The 19,415-nt window shown below is 43.3% G+C and overlaps 1 protein-coding gene across 4 annotated transcripts in view; it reads left to right on the forward strand.

The window, feature by feature from the left end:
• LOC138736414 (adenylate kinase isoenzyme 1-like) overlaps positions 1–18,001 on the forward strand; it is a 183,595-nt gene extending 165,594 nt beyond the window's left edge. For 3 of the 4 annotated variants that reach the window (XM_069885923.1, XM_069885948.1, XM_069885939.1), the window contains 2 exons: positions 14,467–14,658; positions 15,488–18,001. In XM_069885923.1, coding sequence (XP_069742024.1) covers positions 14,467–14,658; positions 15,488–15,556 — 261 coding nt within the window. In that variant the 3' untranslated portion in view covers positions 15,557–18,001. Of the gene's footprint in view, positions 1–8,045; positions 8,866–14,466; positions 14,659–15,487 lie in introns of those variants that run through there. The other variant, XM_069885930.1, reaches the window with a different exon arrangement.
• Positions 18,002–19,415: the final 1,414 nt, after the last annotated feature.

Genomic DNA, 19,415 nt, shown 5'->3' on the forward strand with positions numbered 1-19,415 from the left:
CTTCAATATGAAGCTTCCTTTTTTAGCTTTAACATGCATAGGAACTATTGAGAGAGCTTTGTCACCGGCCCCAGAAATACTGTTTGTCTGAACTGAAGCTGAGGCATTCTCTTTAACTGTGTCTTTAGTCTTGGATTCCGATTGACTTCCTTCTCAACTTTACTTCATTGAGTATGCAGTAACTTGGGATGCTTTAAATTGCATATTATCACACCTGAGTCACTTATTGCAAGTTTTACTGATGTGTCCTTTACACAAGCAACCGAAACATATTCCATTCTTCTTTAAAAAGGTTAATTTCCTGAATAGTCTGATCTTCTTTTTCCTTTGTTTCCTTGTTCTTTCTTCTGCTTGTATCTGACACAGCAGAAGCAAAGATGCCTCCCTTTGGTTTATGTTGAGATGATGAATTAAATTCCTTTACATATTTAGGAACTATTGAAGTATCCTTAATATTTCCAAATACTGGTACAGTGTTAACATGCACATGCCATCCCAAAAATTGTACAACATCCTCAAAAGTGGGGTCCCTTTCAGGAAGAATCTCAAGTTCAGCAACCTTGGTTCTCTGTAAAGTCCCTCAGCTTATAAGGTACTTTATTGACAATAATCGACAAATTAGCAAGCAAATTCAGCTCTTGCAAATGTACACTACTTCCCATTGCATTATAACATCCTCTCATAAAGAGTGCATATGCCTTTATGTCATCTGATTTTATTGATGACCAAGAAAGAATCTTGTCCATGTGACCCTTGTGATTTAATGTTCATCCCCATAATGATGACCCAATAATTCTTTTGCCCTTTTAAAACCTTGGTCTGGATTCACATATTGGCAACTTTTGACTAACTCCTTCACCTGCCCTCCAGTTTTCTATTCCAGGTAACACAACCTTTAGTGTTTTTAGTATTGCTTTCAATGTGATGTTCAAAGAATTTCATGAACATTAGATATTGTACTGGATCTCCATTAAAAACTGGAATTTTCTTCTTAGGTAAACCGTATGAACCTTGTTGCTGCACGAAAAGCAGAAATTTCATTACGTTTTGCTATGAAATTATATTATATTGTCTTGCCCACCATGGCTTGTGGCTGATTGTCTTGTTGTGAATGGAGCATATGGAACTTGAACTGGTGCCATAGGTGTAAGACCTTGAGTTGTAAGTGATGGCATTGATGGGGATCCTTGGTATGTAAGTGATGGCATTAGTGGAGATTCTTGACTTGTCATTGGTTCTTCAGCCACACGAAGAGACATCAATGGTTGAGTATGATCAACTCGCATGGTTAAAATACTCTCTTTTCGGGAAGATTCGTATATTGTGCGCTCTGAAGAGATAGAACCCTTTCCACAGGGTTGATCATTGACATTCGAGCACTAGCAGCGCCAACCGTGACTCCTTGCTCGAGTCGACTCGTTTCTTGTGGCTGCGGTACCCATTGATCTGCTGGAAGGTTAGGTGCTAGCCCTTCGGGTATTTCACTTTGAGTGATAGATCTTGCAGAAGCCTGAGTTATGCTTTTACTTTGGCCATATTCAAAGCACGTTGTTCCTCAAGCTCTCGTCTTTTCTCTCTTCAATAATCAATAGCCATTTGTAACTTCAATTGCTGATTCTTCATTTCAGCTTCCATATCTTCCAAAGCACGTCTTTTCTCCAACCACTCACGTATACAGATAGTAGCCAAGTGGTTGCACCTTAGCAAGATTAGTTGATGTGCTTGAAGTACGTGAAGTTGTACTTGCTCTGGATGCCTTTGAAGACTTTGAAGATCTTCCTGTGCTCATAATCTTGGAAATACTATCATCAGGATTCACATCTGACCTTTCAAATACCGTTGATTGAGGCTGTATCTTCAGCATTTCGCTTGGTGGGGCTTTGAAACGTACTTTATCTGTTTCAGATTCACTAACCTTTAAGTCAGCTAATGAGGCCTGCAGTGCCTTATTGGAGTCTTCTTCTTGCTTGAAGCCACTTCTTCTTTGGTGGCTGGCTCCAATCTCCTGCCAAGCATTGTTGGTCCGCCTGACTGACTCAACTCACGACCAAACAGCTTTTTGAGAGGAGCTGTTTGCTCGAGGCCTTTAGCCCGACGAGACTTCTTATCCATCTTGGGTTCTTCACACTGCAGTCTGGCTTCTCCTGGCTTATCCTGGGTTCCTAGGAGCTATAAACAAATTTATATCTTGCTTGGTCCCTTTGAGAGGATTTCTCTACTTGTCTTGGATCTGTGAATATGCACACAAGCTATCTTATCAGGTGTTTTTATAACTTTTCAAAACATTCTTCTGGACTTCCTGCCAGATTCTGCAAACCAGAGCTCTGTCTTGTCTCTCCAAGGTTACAGGTATCTGCAGTCAGACAGACATGTTCAACATGGGAATGATATCCTGAATTAATATCTTATTAATCCATTAATCCAAACGCCTTAGATGCAGCTTTAAGCAGCTTTAATTCATTGATAAAATGGATAAATATTTTGCATAACTTCGTATTAAGATTTTCATAATGATGAATAAACTAAGCATGATGTTTAATGATATAACGATATTCAACTTTAAACAGATATAAGAAAAAATAGACAAATTAAGATGAATTCAAAGAAAAGTTATCTCGAGCTTATGTCCCCTTCATAATTCTTTGAAGAACGAGATGCAAGCTCTTGGTCCACTTGGATATTGCGACATGTGCTGTCATCGTCACTATGGTAACACCACAAACAATACTCCTTCTGAAAAGGGATAGGCACAAAATTAACTACAAATCAAAACCATGGGTTTTACCCTTAACAGAGGGTACAGAAGAGGGTTCACTTAGTTGTACACAACAGTGCTGGAGAAACTTTGCAGCATACAGAGCAAGTGAAAGGCACTCAACATTTTGGGCTTGAGCCCTTCGTCAGAGAGCACTTGCTCGAAGGAGAGGTTAGACAAGCCTGGGTTCATTTCTCTGCAGCATCAGAGACTGAGGAGTGATCTGATACAAGTATATCAAATTATTAGAGGCCTAGATAGGGTCAATTGTCTTTTTCCCAGGGAAAACATCAGCTATCAGAGGGCTTGGCTTTAAGGTGTGAAGGGAAAGTTTGAAGGAGATGTGCTGGGCAGGTTTTTTTTTGCACATGTTGGGAATTAAGCTACCGGGGAAAGGAGTCAAGGAACTGTGTTAGTGAAGTAAATCACGAAAATCCAGAAACACCATGGTTGAAGTAAAAACACAAAATGCTGGAGAAACTAACTGTGTTAGTGACTTCTACGAAGCATTTAGACGGACCAGGAGGGATAGAGTGATAGAGGCCACATGTAGGTATGAGTTTAAAATGGCATCATAGATAATACAGACTTCATGGGCCAAGGGGCTTGTTCGTAGATTGCACTGTTCTATGTTCAATGCTCTTCCAGCATTGACAGCCATCAGCCGCCTGTCAAAGAGATTGCTGGCTCCCAGCATATGTGATATCAGCTGATCACATTGAAGAATTCTCACAAATAAAGAGTAAAAATCACACTTTTAATGCAGTACAGTGTATTGAAAAGAGGTTGAAATGTACAAAAGGTTATGGTTAAGGAAGAATGTTTAAGCAAAATTGTGGCGCTATTATTTAGCTCTTCAGCTTGCAGAGGACAGATTAAAAATGGAATCCATCCTTGCCTCATTTAGTTATGCTCACATAAGTAATGACGAAGCAGTCTTTCACTGATTCCTTTACCTGACTGCTGATTGGTATGCCACAAGCAGGGGGTGTGAGGAGTTTTGAAGATTCTGGAGTTAAGGTGTAGTTTACCATGAGAACCTTGGCCCAGACTCAAGTTGGGTGACTGATTTGTGGCTGTGGTGAAGTTAAACCAGCACTGTGCCCCAGGACTCGCGGGAACCGGAAGGGAGATATCTAGCTGACCGTATTCGAGGGTAAAGGGGGTTCAGAGAGTACAGTGCTCTTCATGGTGAAGCAACCAACTCTACCACAGTTGTTCAACCCTCTGCAAGACCATAGCAACTGCCTGAGAGAGAGAGAAAGAAAGGTTGTGTGTTTAAATCCATCTCTAAAAACAGTTATAAAATCCAAATTGTCATTCAATGCATCACAGAAGGATTATTGCACTGTCGTGCATGGGGTTGTTGGGAGCAGTGTTGTTCAGAGTTAGGCAGTTATGTAGGGTTCTTGTTGGAAATTGAGTTATTGTTTGGGGTAGAGGAGTGGCTGAGGGTGGGTTGTTGTTGAAGTGTAATGGTTATTGGTGTTTGGGAGATGGGTAGTTAGTGGAATGGTTGCTGGGATGTGCTTGTTGTGGGATTATCAAAAAGGATTGTTGGGCATGGGTTTATTGCAGGTGTTGTTGGGAGAGGGGCTGTAGTTGGGGATGCAATTTTCCAGGTGAGGTTGTTAGGAAAGGGATGTTTTTGAAGGTTGGGAGAGGAGTGGCGGCAAGAGGGGATGTTTTTGGGGGTTGGGAGAAGTGTCATTGGGAGAGGGGTTGTTTATGGGGTGTTGTTGGGAGGGTGGTTGTTGTTCAGGGTGCAATTGTTGCAGTGGGTTATTGTAGAGTGCATGTCACGAGTGGGGAGGAGAAGCAGGCCACACTGGTTCATTAGCAGGACTGAATTTGTCTGCACTGCAGAAGAGGTCCTCAGAGGGTGGGAGACTGTGACCTAACTCTGGATTCATGCAAAGGTGAGGAGGGGTATTTGGAGCCAGGATTCTGTTCCATTTGTTAGAGGGAAGGTTTGTGGATATTTTGTTTTCTCCAATTTTGGCCACGCTCCAGCACAGAATGAAGCAAGTCAAGCAAATGAAGTTTATTGTCGCATACACAAGATGCAGTGAGAAAGTTTGTTTTGTGTGTGGTCCAGCCAGATATCTCATACATACCACAGCAAGTAAAACACAGAAAAGAAGTGCAGAGTTACAGCGAGCGATCAGTTCGCAGACTGAAGGCAACATAGTTTTACTCATGTGAGGTTTATCAGGAATCTGATAACGGCAGGAAAGGAACTGGCCTTGAATCTGATGGTGCATGATTTCACACTCATCAATCTTCCTGACAGAAGTGGGGGGGGGTTGAAGACAGTGTAGCAAGCATGGGATGAGTCTTTTAAAATGTTGTCTGCTTCTCCTAAATAGTGGGAAGTATAGATGGAAGGTATGAGGTATGCATGATGGTCTGACCTGCGTCCATAACTCTCTGCAGTTTTGGGCAGAGCAGTTCCCATCCAAGGCAGTGATGGACCCTGACAGACCATTTTCAATGGTACATCTTGACACGCAGGTTAATGAAGCCAGACCTCAGTGTAGTTCAATATCCTGAGGAACTCAATGTATGTAAATGATTGACTCATAGATCTGACCACCTCAACAGCTGTACACCTCGCCACACAGTTATCCCTGTCCTGGTGGAAGGAGATGCACTAATCCAGATTTCTCTTGGTGTCAGGAATGGCCTGGATTTAAGGGTAACTCTGAGTGAACAAAGGTCATCTCAGTTGCAGTGACAAATTCTACAATTCAATGTTCACACCTTTCCTCCATGAATCAGCATCAGTCTAATCAAAATATTCATTCACAGTTGGCATTGCAGTTACCAGCGACTGCAGTTCGAATCCAATGCTCTTTGTGAGGAGTTTCTATGTTCTCCCCATGTCTACATGGGTTTCCTCTGGATGTTCTGGTTTCCTCTTACTATTTAAAGAATGTACTGGGGGTGTAGGTCAATTGAAGATAATTGGACAGCACGGGCTAATGGGCTGAAAGGTCCTGTTACTGTGCTGTATGACTAAATTTTAAAAAAATATTGCCAGGTACAAAACTCTTGGGACAAGAAGCTCTCAATGCCAGTGAGTATGTGCTCAATTATCAGTGCCATTTTCAAACAAATTATGTTCCACTTTTCCTCTGATGTATTTACTAGTGAATCGGGTGAATTGAGATGATTCTCAATAGGCTCTTGGCAAAAGATGAAAAGGAATTCTCAGCTCGTTCTTTACAATAGCTGATGTGTGAAAGCAGCTTAAGAGGCAGCATAAATGAGTAATATCAAAAGTTGCAAATGATTCTTACATCCAACTGTGATCATTATTTCCCTTGCACTGCTAGAATATGATATATGGTTCCTTAATAACTACAAAGTCACTTGCCTTGTGGTGATGACATGGTATTTTTGATGGCTGCTGGTTTAAGGTACCTGTCTATGTGTTTAACTAGACTGGCCACAGTTTCTACTTAGTTGGGGTAATAATATATGAGTGCTTAAATAACATTGGGTGAACAGAGGAGAGATAAGTGCATTCATACGGGCCTCATGCTCCTGGGTGCCTCCATATCTCTCTCTTGTGGCAAATAAGTGCAGGTGGAAATCAGGTGGCGATGAGAGAGAATCAGGATTTATTGGCATGAACAAGTCATGAAATTCGAAGACATCAGGAATTGCAGAATTTGGAGTCTGGAGCAAAAATCTAACAATTAGGAGTCATCAAACAAGGATGAGGGCAATACACAAACATGCTGGAAAAGGTGAAACACCGGGTTCTATTGACACCGTGGTCAAGTGAAAAAATGCACAAATGCTGGAGAAACTCAGCGGGTCCCGCAGCGTTCGTAGGAAATGAAGAGTAACCAACGTTTCGGGCCTGGGCCCTTTATCAAGGCATGAGCAGAAAATAGGCAGTTGACTGAATAAAAAGGTGGTGGGAGGGGGATGAGGAGAGAAGAGGAGGGAGGAAAGGGCAGGTGGAGGAGCACAGGCTAACAGATAAGAGGCACTAACGTTGAAATCCAATTTCCAGTATACCTCTTGCCCAAATCTCTCTCTCTTTCCCAATCTCTCCCTCTCCTTTTTTCCAGCTCCTACTCCATTCCCTTTTCTCTCCTACTTCTGAGATTTTCTCTCTTCTACCCACCCCCCCCCCCCCACCCACCTCTATCCACCTATGACCACTTACCAGTTAGTTCTTGTGCTCCTCCTCTGCCCCTTCCTCTCCCTCCCCCACCTTTTTATTTCGGTACCTGCCTATTTTTGCTTCCACCTTACCCAGGTCTGAAATGGCAGTTGCCCTTTCCTTCCTCTGGATGCTGTGTGACCTCCAGCACATCTGTGCATGGCATCAATCTCAGAATCTGCAGACTTTCTGGTTTAAGACCAGCATGAGATGTCTGCAAGAACTTTCATGATTCAATAACTGATTCACTTTGAGGAGAGAAAGCAGGGATATATGTGAGGCTGATAAAGATGACCAGGGTGGTTGGTGCAAGAAATTAGTACAATAGGCACCAAGGTGAGGGCTGAGGCACATTGGAAGGACACAGCAAATCACAATGTCTGTCTTATGCAGCATATGAACTGGCCAGTGTAAATTGAGCTCTGATTTGTTCCTACCCTGCCATTCTTTGATGGACCAGGGCAAGGTAGGACCAAATCAAAGCTCTCTGTATTCACCATGTGCTGCAGTTGTAGTGGAAGCAATCCATGGCACAGATACAGACTGTACTGACAATAACCTCAACAGCAGTACGAGTATAAGACAGCTTTAATAAACTAATATGTACACTAAGAGGTCTTGTCTCTCTGCAAGACAAACCTGGAAGGATAGACTGTATCTCTGGATTGCTTTAGATGCAAGGTCACCGGGATGACCCCTGATGACTTAGTGATGTAATTACATATCACCACATTCACCCCCCCTTAAAAAATTGCTCCCCCCCCCCGTCCTCCTCCCCTTGTTTGCAAGTTCATAAGTCCAAAATTTTTCATGGCTTCCGTTGCCCTCTGGACCTCCTCGGTTGTGGTATAGGGGTGGGAACTGCAGTCTGCCTTTCGGCCTTTCTTGGTGGGGGTGTGGGAGTGGGAAGTACTGGTTGGTTATGTGGCCGTGTGGGCTGGGGATCCTCTTGTATGGGATTAGGTCCTGCCATCAAGTCTAGGCTGGTGATATTTTGTGGGGCGGGCGTACCCAGGGTCCTGATTTCCGGGGTGGGTGGTATAGTCCTCTGGGGTGACTCGATGGTCGACTGTTCTAGTGACTGCTGCTGTACTCCTTGTTGATCCATAGACATCTGTGTTTCCTCCACGTTGTTCACACATCCGGCCGGCGCGAGATCCCTGGTGGCCACTGAGTCTTCTCTTCCATCTGGGAACATGACGAAGGCGTACTGAGGGTTCGCAGGCTTCAACTCCACTTGATTCACCAGCGGGTCTGCTTTGTGGGGTCTGCAGTGCTTCCGGAGGAGAACAGGTCCCGGTGTCATCATCCATTTAGGCAGCACTGGGCCCATCCTGGCTTTCCTTGTGAAATAAAAGATACGGTCATGTTAGTGACAGTACACAACAAAGAACGTATAGAGTGTAGGGCTTCTGGCAACACTTCTTGCCATCTAATAACTGGCATTTAAAGTCAAGAGGACCGTTTTCCAGATATTGGCATTTTCCCTTTCGACTTGTCCATTCCCCCTGGGATTGTAACTTGTAGTGCGGCTGGTAGCAATCCCTCTCTCTTGTAGGTACTGCTGTACTTCTGCGCTCATAAATGCAGCACCCCTGTCTGTGTGTATGTAGTTCGGGTATCCAAATATGCTGAAGATGGGTTAGAGGCATTTTATAACAGTGGCTGCTGATACATCAGAACACGGGATTGCGAAGGGGAAACGGGGATATTCATCTATTACGTTTAGGAAATAAACATTTCTATTACTGGATGGGAGTGGGCCTTTAAAATCGAGGCTGAGGCACTCAAAAGGTTTGGTAGCTTTTATCAGGGTGGCTTTGTCTGGCCAGTAAAATTGCGGTTTGTGCATTCCGCACAGATGGGGCAGCCCTTGTTCACTGACCTCACTTCCTCTACCGAAAATGGGAGGTTTTGGATTTTAATGAAGTGAAACAGTCTAGCGACCTCCGGGTGGCCCAGCTCATTGTGCAAGTTCTGCAACTGGGTTGTGTGGTTAAAGATGGCACATGTGCCTCTGGACAGCCCGTCCAGGGGCTCGTTGAGTCTCCCGGGGCGGTATAGAATGTTGTAGTTAAATGTAGATAATTCTATCCGCCAGCGCAGGATTTTGTAGTTCTTCATTCTCCCCCTGTTCTGGTTATTGAACATAAAAGCCACAGACCGTTGGTCCGTGACGAAGGTGAAGTGTTTGCACGCCAAATAATGTCGCCAGTGCCTTACTGCTTTCACAATGGCTAGGGCCTCTTTCTCTACTGATGAGTGTCTTACTTCTGACCCCTGTAGGGTTCACGAGAAAAAGGCCACCAGTCATCCATCTTGGTTTAGGGTGGCTGCCAGAGCCACATCGGATGCATCCTTTTCTACTTTAAACGGGATCGACTCATCTATGGACCGCATGGTAGCTTTAGCGATATGGTCCCTAATGTCCCTGAATGCTCTGGTGGCTGCTGGGCACAGTGGGAAAACTGGGGCTTTTATAAGTGGGTGGGCCCTGTTGGTGTAGTTGGGGACCCATTGGGCATAGTCAGCGAATAGCCCCAAACACCTTTTTAGTGCTTTCAGCGTGTGTGGCACTGGGAGATCTAGGAGAGGGCACATACGGGCTGGGTCTGGGCTGATTTCCCCGTTCTGCACTATGTAGCCCAGGATTGGCAACTTCCTGGTGCTAAAGACGTATTTGTCCCTGTTGTATGTTAGGTTCCTTTCCTCGGCTGCCTGGAAGAAGCGTTTTAAATTCGTGTCATGATCCTCCTGAGTGTGGCCACAGATTGTCACGTTGTCTAAGTAGGGGAATACCGCTTTCCATATAATAATAGTTTATGGCATGGAAACAGGCCATATCGGCCCTTCAAGTCCACACCGGTTCACTCAAACATCTCCGCTAGATCCTCCCATCTATTCTCCACCCATAACCCTCCAACCCCTTCCTATCCATGTCATTTGGAACTCATCTACTATTCGGTCCATTTCTCTCTGAAACAGGGACACTCCATTGGTGACACCGAAGGGAAGTTGCAGAAATTGATACAGCCTGCCGTCTGCCTCAAATGCCATGTAAATGCGATCGATGTTTCTAATGGGCAGTTGGTGGTATGCTGCCTTCAGGTCTATGGTAGAGAACACCTTATACTGCGCAATGTTGTTGACCATGTCTGCTATGCGTGGCAGGGCGTAGGCATCTAGTTGTGTAAATTTGTTGATGTCTGGTTGTAATCCACTACCATGCGTAGTTTTTCTCCTGACTTTACTACAATCACCTGGGCTCTCCAGGGGCTGGTGCTCTGCTCTATGATGCCCTCCTGTAGTAGCCTGCGGATCTCTGTCCTAATGAAGGCTCTATCCCTCAGGCTGTACCTCCTGCTCTTTGTGGCTATTGGTGTGCATTCTGGGATCAGGTGTGTGAACAGCAGAGGAGGTTCCATGTTCAATACAGACAGGCTGCAGTGTTGTTTCTTCGTAAGGCATAGTTGGGGGTGAGGCCCGTTGTGCACTATTGTAATGCTTTCTAACTGGCACTGAAAATCTAATCCCAATAGTACTGGGGCATAGAGGTGAGGGAGTACTAGTAATTTGAACCCTTCGTATTTTGTGCCCTGGATTTCTAGAGTAACCCTGCAAAACTGTTTTACCTCAGCTGCAAGGCTGCTGGCTGCTAACAGGATCTGGTGCTCATTCGGGCATGTGGGGAGGGCAAGGCGGTTGACTAACTTCTGGTCAATAAAACTAAGCAGTTTACCCTCACATCATTAATTTTGATGCACACAGTGGCGTCAGATAAATTGTGTGGACTCGCCTGATTCATGCGTAGGGAAGCAACTCTGGCGTCTCCTTTGTGTCCTTCCATCTGATAGTACTCGGCGTCATATTCATCTCCTGAAGACTGTGTCTTCTGCTCTGTAGCACTTGTCCAAGATGGCCGGCTGCACATGGCATTCTTCTTCTTCTGTTTGTCTGTGGAGAAAGAAGAGTTTTCCCGCCTCTCATTAGCATGAGAATGGGCCCTGGCTGTGGCTTTGGGCCTTCTCCAGACTTTTGCATAATGCCCACATTTTCCACAATTGGAACAGACATTTTCTCTGACAGGGCAGAGGGCTCTGGGGTGCTTTCTTTGTCCACAGAAAAAGCACTTGGGACCCTCAAGGTGTGCTGCTGCTGTGAATTCCGTGAGGCAGCATACTTTTCTTTTTGTGGGGCTAGAGAGTCCAGCAGTGTGACGTTTGTCCAAGCCCCAGGGTCCTGTGAGTACTCCTCCAATTCTTTCCTGGTGCTTTCTAAAGCTTCTGCAATAGTCTCTGCTTCATCTAGCCCCACCATTCCTTTCTCCAGCAATCGATGTCTCGTCTCAATGGACCATATGCCTGCAACAATTCTGTCCCTTATAAGGTCCTCCGCATACTCCTGAGCTAATACTGCTTTAAAGTTGCCGCCTCTCGCCAGGTCTTTCAGAGAGAGTATAAAGTCTCTGGCAGACTCCCCTACTTGTGACCTGGTCATGAGCCTGTACCGGGAGTGGAGTTCACTATGCCCCTTACTGTAATGCCTCTAAAATACTCATTGCCTCTTGATAGGACCTGGCATCCTGTATAAGGGAGTAAGGGTGGTCTCCCAGCTGGGCTAACAGCAGCATTAATAGCTCTTTACTCGATGCCTCAGCACCCTCCATGTAATTCAGAAAGCATCTCTGCCAGCGGCCGAAGTGCGTGCCAGCTCTGGGATTTCTGGGGTCGAGCTCCAGCCTGTCTGGTCGTAGCACATGGCTAAGCCATAGTGTCTGGTCCCTTAGGTGTAGCAAGGGTGGACCCTGGGGTACTGGGAGCTGCTGGTAGAGCCTCTATGGGGCTTGTGTCTGCTGGAGGAGTAACCTGGGTGCTTGGGGCTGTTGGCTGAGTCTCTGGCTTTGGGGCATTTGGAAAGTGCTTAGGGGAGATCCCAGCGGTAGCGTCAAGTCTCAGTGGTACTGGGGAAGCTGCTGCTGGGGGAGTGACGGTAGCGGTGTCTGTTTTCCCTGGCTCTGGAGTGGTTGGGAATTCTGCACATATGTGGTGATCGGGAGCACGACTTGTGGAGATCCTTCCACCCTCACTTGTAGTGGCCTCTTTCTGATCGGACCAGGGTTTAGGGTCGGTGGCGCCTGTACTGGCGAACCCACGGGCAGGCAGGGCTCTTGGCCATTTGTTACCTGCCTATCGTACTTCTGTGGTCTTCCCTGCATTCCCCACCATGATTCCAGTTCAGCGGTTCCTCGCTGTCTCTGCCCGCGGAAGCACGTGCGTGCTAGTCGTCCCCGGATTCCATTCCTCAGGAAGAGTCTGCAGGTAGTCGGGAATGCGCATTGGAGCAGAAACAGCTTCCATCCTAGTACCTATCATATTAGTTTATTAAATTGTACTGACAATAACCACAACAGCAGTGTGAGTATAAGACAGCTTTAATAAACGAATATGTTCACTAAGAGGTCTTGTCTCTCTGCAAGACAAACCTGGAAGGCTAGACTGTATCTCTGGATTGCTTTATATACAAGGTCACCGGGATGACCCCTGGTGACCTAGTGGTGTAATTACCACACAGACATCATGAATGTTTCCATCCTGGCACTAAGGAATGTCAAAATCACTAAATAAATAAACCGGACAAGACTTTACAGAGGCAGAAGAAAAGAGAAGCTAACTTGTTCTTCAAATATAATCTGGATTTCAAACAAGAACCAGACAACTGCCCTCTTTCCACAAGCAATGAAAATGCAGAACAATCAAAGGGACTGCTCACACTAACCATTATTTATTTTTCTTTTTCAATCTTTTTATTAAGTTTCAGATTAATAAACATAAGAGTGATACAAGGAGATCGGGATTGCATTAACAATGGTTAACGTATACAAGCACAGACATTGAGCAACATATGTAAACAGAGCCTCCCAATCTCTGAAAGGTCAAACATGAAAAATAATCAAATTTTATTACAAAAATAACTAAGAAACAAAACAAAAAAAAAACAAAAGCTGGGTGACCATGTTTCAGTGGTTAAACAATTATCTTGTGGTTAATTCCGCCCCTCTGCCCTCACAAAACAAATATGTTGTAAAGGATTCAGAAACGATCAACTTACATCATATGAAAATGTTGAATAAATGGCCTCCATGTTTCATCAAATTTAACTGATGTGTCAATAGTACCACTTCTAATATTTTCTAAATGTAAACATGCAATAGTTTGGGAAAACCATTGAACCATAGTAGGTGGTTTAGGGTCTTTCCATTTGATAGAATGGATCTACTGGCTACTAAAGTAACAAATACAGTCACATGACAAGCTGAGGCAGATAAGTGGCCAGATTCCAAAACTGGTCATCCAAAAATTCTGTCATTGGATGAGGTTGTGGGTCAATGAGCAAAACTGCTGAAATAATTTCAAAAATACCTTCCCAATATTTTTTTCAGGGAGGGACAGGACCAAAACATATGTGCCATGGAAGCCACCTCAGAATTACATCTGTCACAGATAGGGTTTATATGGGAGTAAAACGAGCTAGCTTGTCCTTGGACACATGGGCCCTGTGGACCACCTTAAACTGTATTAAAGAGTATCAAGCACACATTGAAGAAGTATTAACTAATTTTCTCCTTTGTCTCTATATGTGAAGGTGTCTGAAGTTCTCTTTCCCATTCATTCTTAATTTTGTCAGAAATCACTGGATGTATTTTCAGGATCAAATCATAAATTGTTGCTATTAAACTCTTCTGAAAAGGATTTAAACATAAAATTTTATCGGTAACTTCAGTCTGATGTGGTATTGGAAAAGTAAATAAGTAACATTTAAAAATTTCCTCATCTGTCGATGTCTGAAAAAAATGTGGCCTATATCAGGCAGTTCCAACATTCATCCCTAAATCTTTTTTTTAATATTATTCACATACATGGCAGAATAAGAACCCTAGGTTAAGTACTAATATATGGAATATAATTTTCTGGACACCAGATTTGGGTGAAATTCAATGGGTGAGCCTTGAGTGTGGGTTTGTGCAGGGGATCTCAATGGTTTCTATTTTAGGGGTTTTGTTCCCCTTTCCATTCACTAAATTGAATAAACAAATGACAAATTCCATAATTAAACATTCAATATGAATATGGTTTCAATTTCGTAATTTTTTTTGGATTGAACAAATTGATCTTGTAAAGTCCTATTCTATCTAATATTTTCTTGAATTGATATAAGGGGAATAGTATGTTTTCACGGTTTATTTATGGATAAGTGTCTAATGTCTTTTGAGCAGTTGTCTAATAAATATAATTTACCAAAAAGAATATTTATTTATTTGTATTGATGTATACTTGTCCTGCGTATTGTTTGTCTGTATGTGTATTATGTCTGGTGGTGTGTCTGCATGTTTTGCGCCAAGGACCAGAGAACGCTGTTTTCTCAGGTTGTACTGGTACAATCAGATGACAATAAACAACTTGACATAAGAAACATGGAATGAGAGGAAAGTACATCAACTGACTGGATGCTTGCCTGATTCCCCACTCTGTAGATTGGACCACCTACCTTGCTCTTGTACATCGATGCTGGGAAAGAAACAATGGTCAAACGCCTCCTGGAGCGTGGCAAAACCAGTGGGCGTTCTGATGACAATGAAGAAACCATCACAAAACGTCTGGAGACATATTATCAAGCAACAGAGCCTGTAATCAACTACTATCAACACAGGAATATCATCAGGAAGGTGAGACCCGGAATAAAGGCAGTGTTGCTTCCAGACTAGACATGGCTCCATGTCATTGATTGAAAAATGGCTTGGCAAGTCAGTAAATTGTGCAAATTAGAAGCCATGTTTGAGGGGATTCTTGGGTAATCTAGGGCATCTAGAGATTGGGTTACCAAGGGCAGTCAGAAAGTTGAACTCTTCAATAATCATTGACCATCAAAACCAAGTAGGAGGAGCAGCAACATCAACATGATTGGCTGCTGTCCTGCCCTGTGCCTTGATAGGGATGATGGGGAAATCATCAGCTCTGAACCTCTAATCAGAGCAGGGTTGACCCAAAGGTGAGAACAAGGTAAGGAACCTATTTCCATCTGGGTCCAGAGGGGTAAAGCTTATCAGAGATTCTCTGAGGGCTCTCACAGTGAAACTAACTCTTTAATCACATCATGTCATGTTCCCAAAAGAAATTCCAGCAGCTTGCAATGTAAACTCAGCTCCTATTCCCATAAAGGCAAACAAAATGATGAAGCTGAACTTGTAGAGGTATGGACAATCGTGGCATATTGGGCAGAAACTTTAACAATTCTCCCATTAGACTCTGGAAAGGAAGTATCACAACCATTTTTCTCAATAGCATTTGCTTCTGGTGGTTGAGATAGGTTTGCAGTGACTCAGGGACCTTCCATTCATTACCTTGGTCACTTCCAGGTACATTCACAGGGAAGGGAAGGTGGAGGGATGGGCTGGGATTCTTGGTAGTAGCATAGCATTGTGTTTGCTGTGAATTAAGGAAAAGTTTTCTCGATCCCCTCAGTTACTGACTGCTTTTCTTCCTCCCCAATGCTAGATAAACGCAGAGGGCACAGTGGATGAAGTCTTTGGTCAAATTGTGACTGCCCTGAGTGCATTAAAGTGATGGGAAGACTAAAGTGTGACAACAATGACCCTCCCCTTCCTTGCTCTCCAGCAAAGCCTTTATCCCCTGGTTTAATTTTCAGCCAATCGTGGACAGTGTTACAAAGAAAGAAGCATCATTGGTTACGATGACAGGTGGCTGGCAATCCGAGAACTTTTTATCTGAGAGGTTATTTGGATCCATTTCCTCATCGTATACTATCACCGTCAGTGTTTGGGGCAACTGGGCCCCAATGGCATTATCCCAGCAGCACCAAGCGGACTGGAAAACCATGTGTGCCTGCCATGTCTGATGGCAAGGTGAACTCCCTGCAATGAAGAACAATCCAATCCCAGATCTCATTGCTCTGCATTGCAAGGTCCTGTGTCAAACCAGGAGAAATTCAGACATTTCAGAAGTAGTTTATGATGATGAAGATTAAGCACAGAAAATAATAATGTCAGCATCAGCCATCCCAACCCCGGACCCAGCAAGGCAATCTGCAGTGGATCTGAGGTCACACTTGCGTATTTTCTGTAAATGTTGGCTCATTAGAAAGCTGTGATTTCTAACCCAGTGTCACGCTTAATAGTTAGTGTAAAACTGGCTAAGAATTTTAAACTGACCTTCTTCATTGGCAGAATGTGAACAAAAGCTCTGGCACAAATTCACTTTCTTGTGAGCTCTCGATCAGGCAGCTAAAGGCAGTCAATGTAAGTGTGTACGTACTGTGGGGTAAAAATCCAGTCTCCGTCTCATGTGATCAGCCTGGAATTTAGTACCATGTGCACATTGTACTCTGCTTCCAAAATCAAGGGTCAGTAAACTGAACCTCAGAAACAGTGCTTTAGACATAACACTTGAAGAGGAAGAATTCTACCCCCTGTATATGGAAAATTTACCAGACAAAATCTACTTAAACATCTCAAATAGTTTTGATGAGAAAATATAATCCAAGTAAGGTTAACCAATTGATCCCAGTACGCTTATGTCTTTTCTATTTTCATTTAATTAATTTCAGTATGGTTTTTTCATCCAACTGTCTGATCTAAAAGATCATTTGCTCACCTTACACTTACATTTTTGCTTTCAGGAGGGGAGGAATGGGTTTTCAACCATTAAAAAATTGGTTTGTGCATTTGTCACCCAGATAATCCAAACCCCATGAATTACAGACGAATGCCTAGTCATGCCAATCAGTGAAGTGTCAAAACGTGAGGGGACTTCACTCAGATGTTCTGGTCCAAATCCCAAGGGCAGCTGGACAATTGAAATTTGATTTTGGAAACATCAGATCAGGAGTTTCTCCTCCAGCCCACCCACCATTCAGAAAGACCTCTATCCAGCAGTCTTTGCTCTAATCCTTTCTTGTGACTTTAGCATGACGTTGTAAGATACAAGTCCTACAAGTCCTCTCAACTTTATCAAAAGATGGCATTCTCCAGCTTTTATGGAGATTGGACATAATGTCGATATTGTACAGCTGATGCTTCTTTCCATCTTCCCAGATCAGTATTCCTCAGAACCACTCCTGTCTGTTAATCCTCTGAAGAGACAAAACATAATGCCCATTTTCATAAATAATGAATAATCTTGACATTATAACTTGTATTAGTAACCTGCCTTTGCCATACTGGGGCTAGCTATCATGAAATCCAGTAGCAGTTTAGCATTTCCTGAGAGAACATGCACTCAGAATTAATTTCAGGAAATGTAACATGAAGTGTGGCCAATCCTTCAGATTTAACTCGATACATCTTTGCTGTGGAAATATTTGGGGGACACTTGACAGCTTCAGCTTCACATTTTTGTTTTACCATTAAAGTGATTGCACTATTGTACATTGTTTTAATGAGCAAGCTGGTGAAGGAAGGGAGAGGAAAGGAGTTTCCGATTGAAATAATGCACAGAATGTTTACTTTCCAATAGCATGTGTATGCTATTGATAAATGAACATTTTGCTCAGTTTGTACAATTTTGCTTTGTTGAATTCAATTCCCATCTAATGCTTTATTATAATTGCTAAAAAAAACTTCACACTAGCTCACACATCACCAATGTTGCACATGTATCGCAAGCAATGATGATTCATGAAAGTTATAGCCAACTGTAGATACTCAATGTATTTTAGCCCACTCTCTTATTTTCTCTCTCTCTCCACACTCTCTCTCTCTCTCTCTCTCCCTCTCTTTGTCTCTTTTCGTGGCAACTAAATCAGCAATATTGTTTTTCTAATGCTGTTGCAAACCTAAACTTGTACCAGTATTTATTGGCACCTCAAACGATGAGTGGATTGGAGGAGGTGCCTGAATGTACATTTAATAAAACAGAACTGACCTCAGTGTTGTGTGGAATGAAAGTTTCTCTGCAAAGACTCAGGATGCAGTTTTAAACATCTTCAATCTTTGCAAAGTTTCTCTCTATTTGTAGCAATGCTCCTTGGTGATAAAGAATTTTTGCAAAAGACAGTTTGTCCAATGATTTGTCTCACCTCTATATACCTCTATATCACCCCTTCTTACTACTGTAATCTCGATAAAGGGTTGTGACAAAATACATTGATTGACTTATTTCTCAGCATGGATGCTGTCTGACCTTCTGAGTCCTTCCAGCTTCCTATTGTTTGCTCAAGATTTCAGCCTCTGCAGTTTTTTTGGATTTCTCTTCAAATGCTTTGAAGCTTCAGAGATAGTGGGACAAATCTTCCATCTGGGCACTCGGCTTGTGTTGGATGAACAGAGAAGGCACAGTGGGCGAAGTTGCAGCAAAGCATTAATCTCATACCAAACAGAATTACTATCCCCTCTCTCTGTGCTTCCTCATAAAGCCTTGGTTCCCTGGTTTTATTTTCAGCCAGTGATGTTCAGTGTTATTTTAAAAATAGCATTATTGATGAAGTTGATATATTGCTGGCAGTCCGAGAACTTTAGAGCTGAGAAGTGACTTGAATCCATTTCTTCATCGCGTGCTGTCACAGTAACTAGCTGCAGTGGATGACCAATAGAATTGTATTGCTAAACCACCTGTAACTGGGATTCTCTCTCCACAAATGCTTCTGAGAGTTTCCAGCATTTTCTGGGGGTGGGGTGGTTTCAGGGGCAGGAGGTCTCCCTGTTCTTCAAAATATGCTCATGTGTTTATATGAGAGAGCAAGTAGGCCTGTTGATACACTATCAATAATAACAAAAGACTGGAGTTGCAGGATGACAGGCTTTTTATACCATAAGACTTGGACCATGCTTCTGTTCTGGCCCAATCCCAGGGCTTGTACTAAGGGAGGGACTTGGCTTAACTGCTTTTATCAGGGGATACAAGGGGATGAAGTCACCAAGGGAAGATGGGCCAGCCATACATATGAGCCAAGCATAAACACACTGCCAGTAACTGAGTAACAGTATACAGTGGTGTATCACCAGACCTGTTTTGAATAACATATCTGCATGACAGGTTTTTGAGAAGGAACAGAATATTTATTTGAGAAATACACATTAATGCTGACGAAACTTAGCAGGTCACATAACATCCAGAGGAAGTAAAGGGTGACTGAAGTTTTGGGCCTGGGCTCTTTGTCAGGAATAATGCTCAGGTCTGAAATGTTAGTTACTCTTTAATCCTAAAGGATGCTGTGTGACCTGCAGAGTTTCTCCAGCACATATGTGTATTGAACTCAACCCCAGATGTTCTTGTCCATGGCCTTTCACACTATCCCACTCTGACCACCCACAGATTGGAGGAACAAAACACTTTTCATCTGCGCACCCTCCAACCCCAGGGCATGAACATTGAGTTTACTGCTTTCCACTAATCAGCTTGCTTTATCCCCCTCTTGGCTGTAAAGCTGTCTCCGATGTCTTCTGATGTGAAAGGTCTATCTAACCAA

Source organism: Narcine bancroftii, chromosome 1, assembly GCF_036971445.1.
Source record: "Narcine bancroftii isolate sNarBan1 chromosome 1, sNarBan1.hap1, whole genome shotgun sequence".
Lineage (NCBI taxonomy): Eukaryota > Metazoa > Chordata > Chondrichthyes > Torpediniformes > Narcinidae > Narcine > Narcine bancroftii.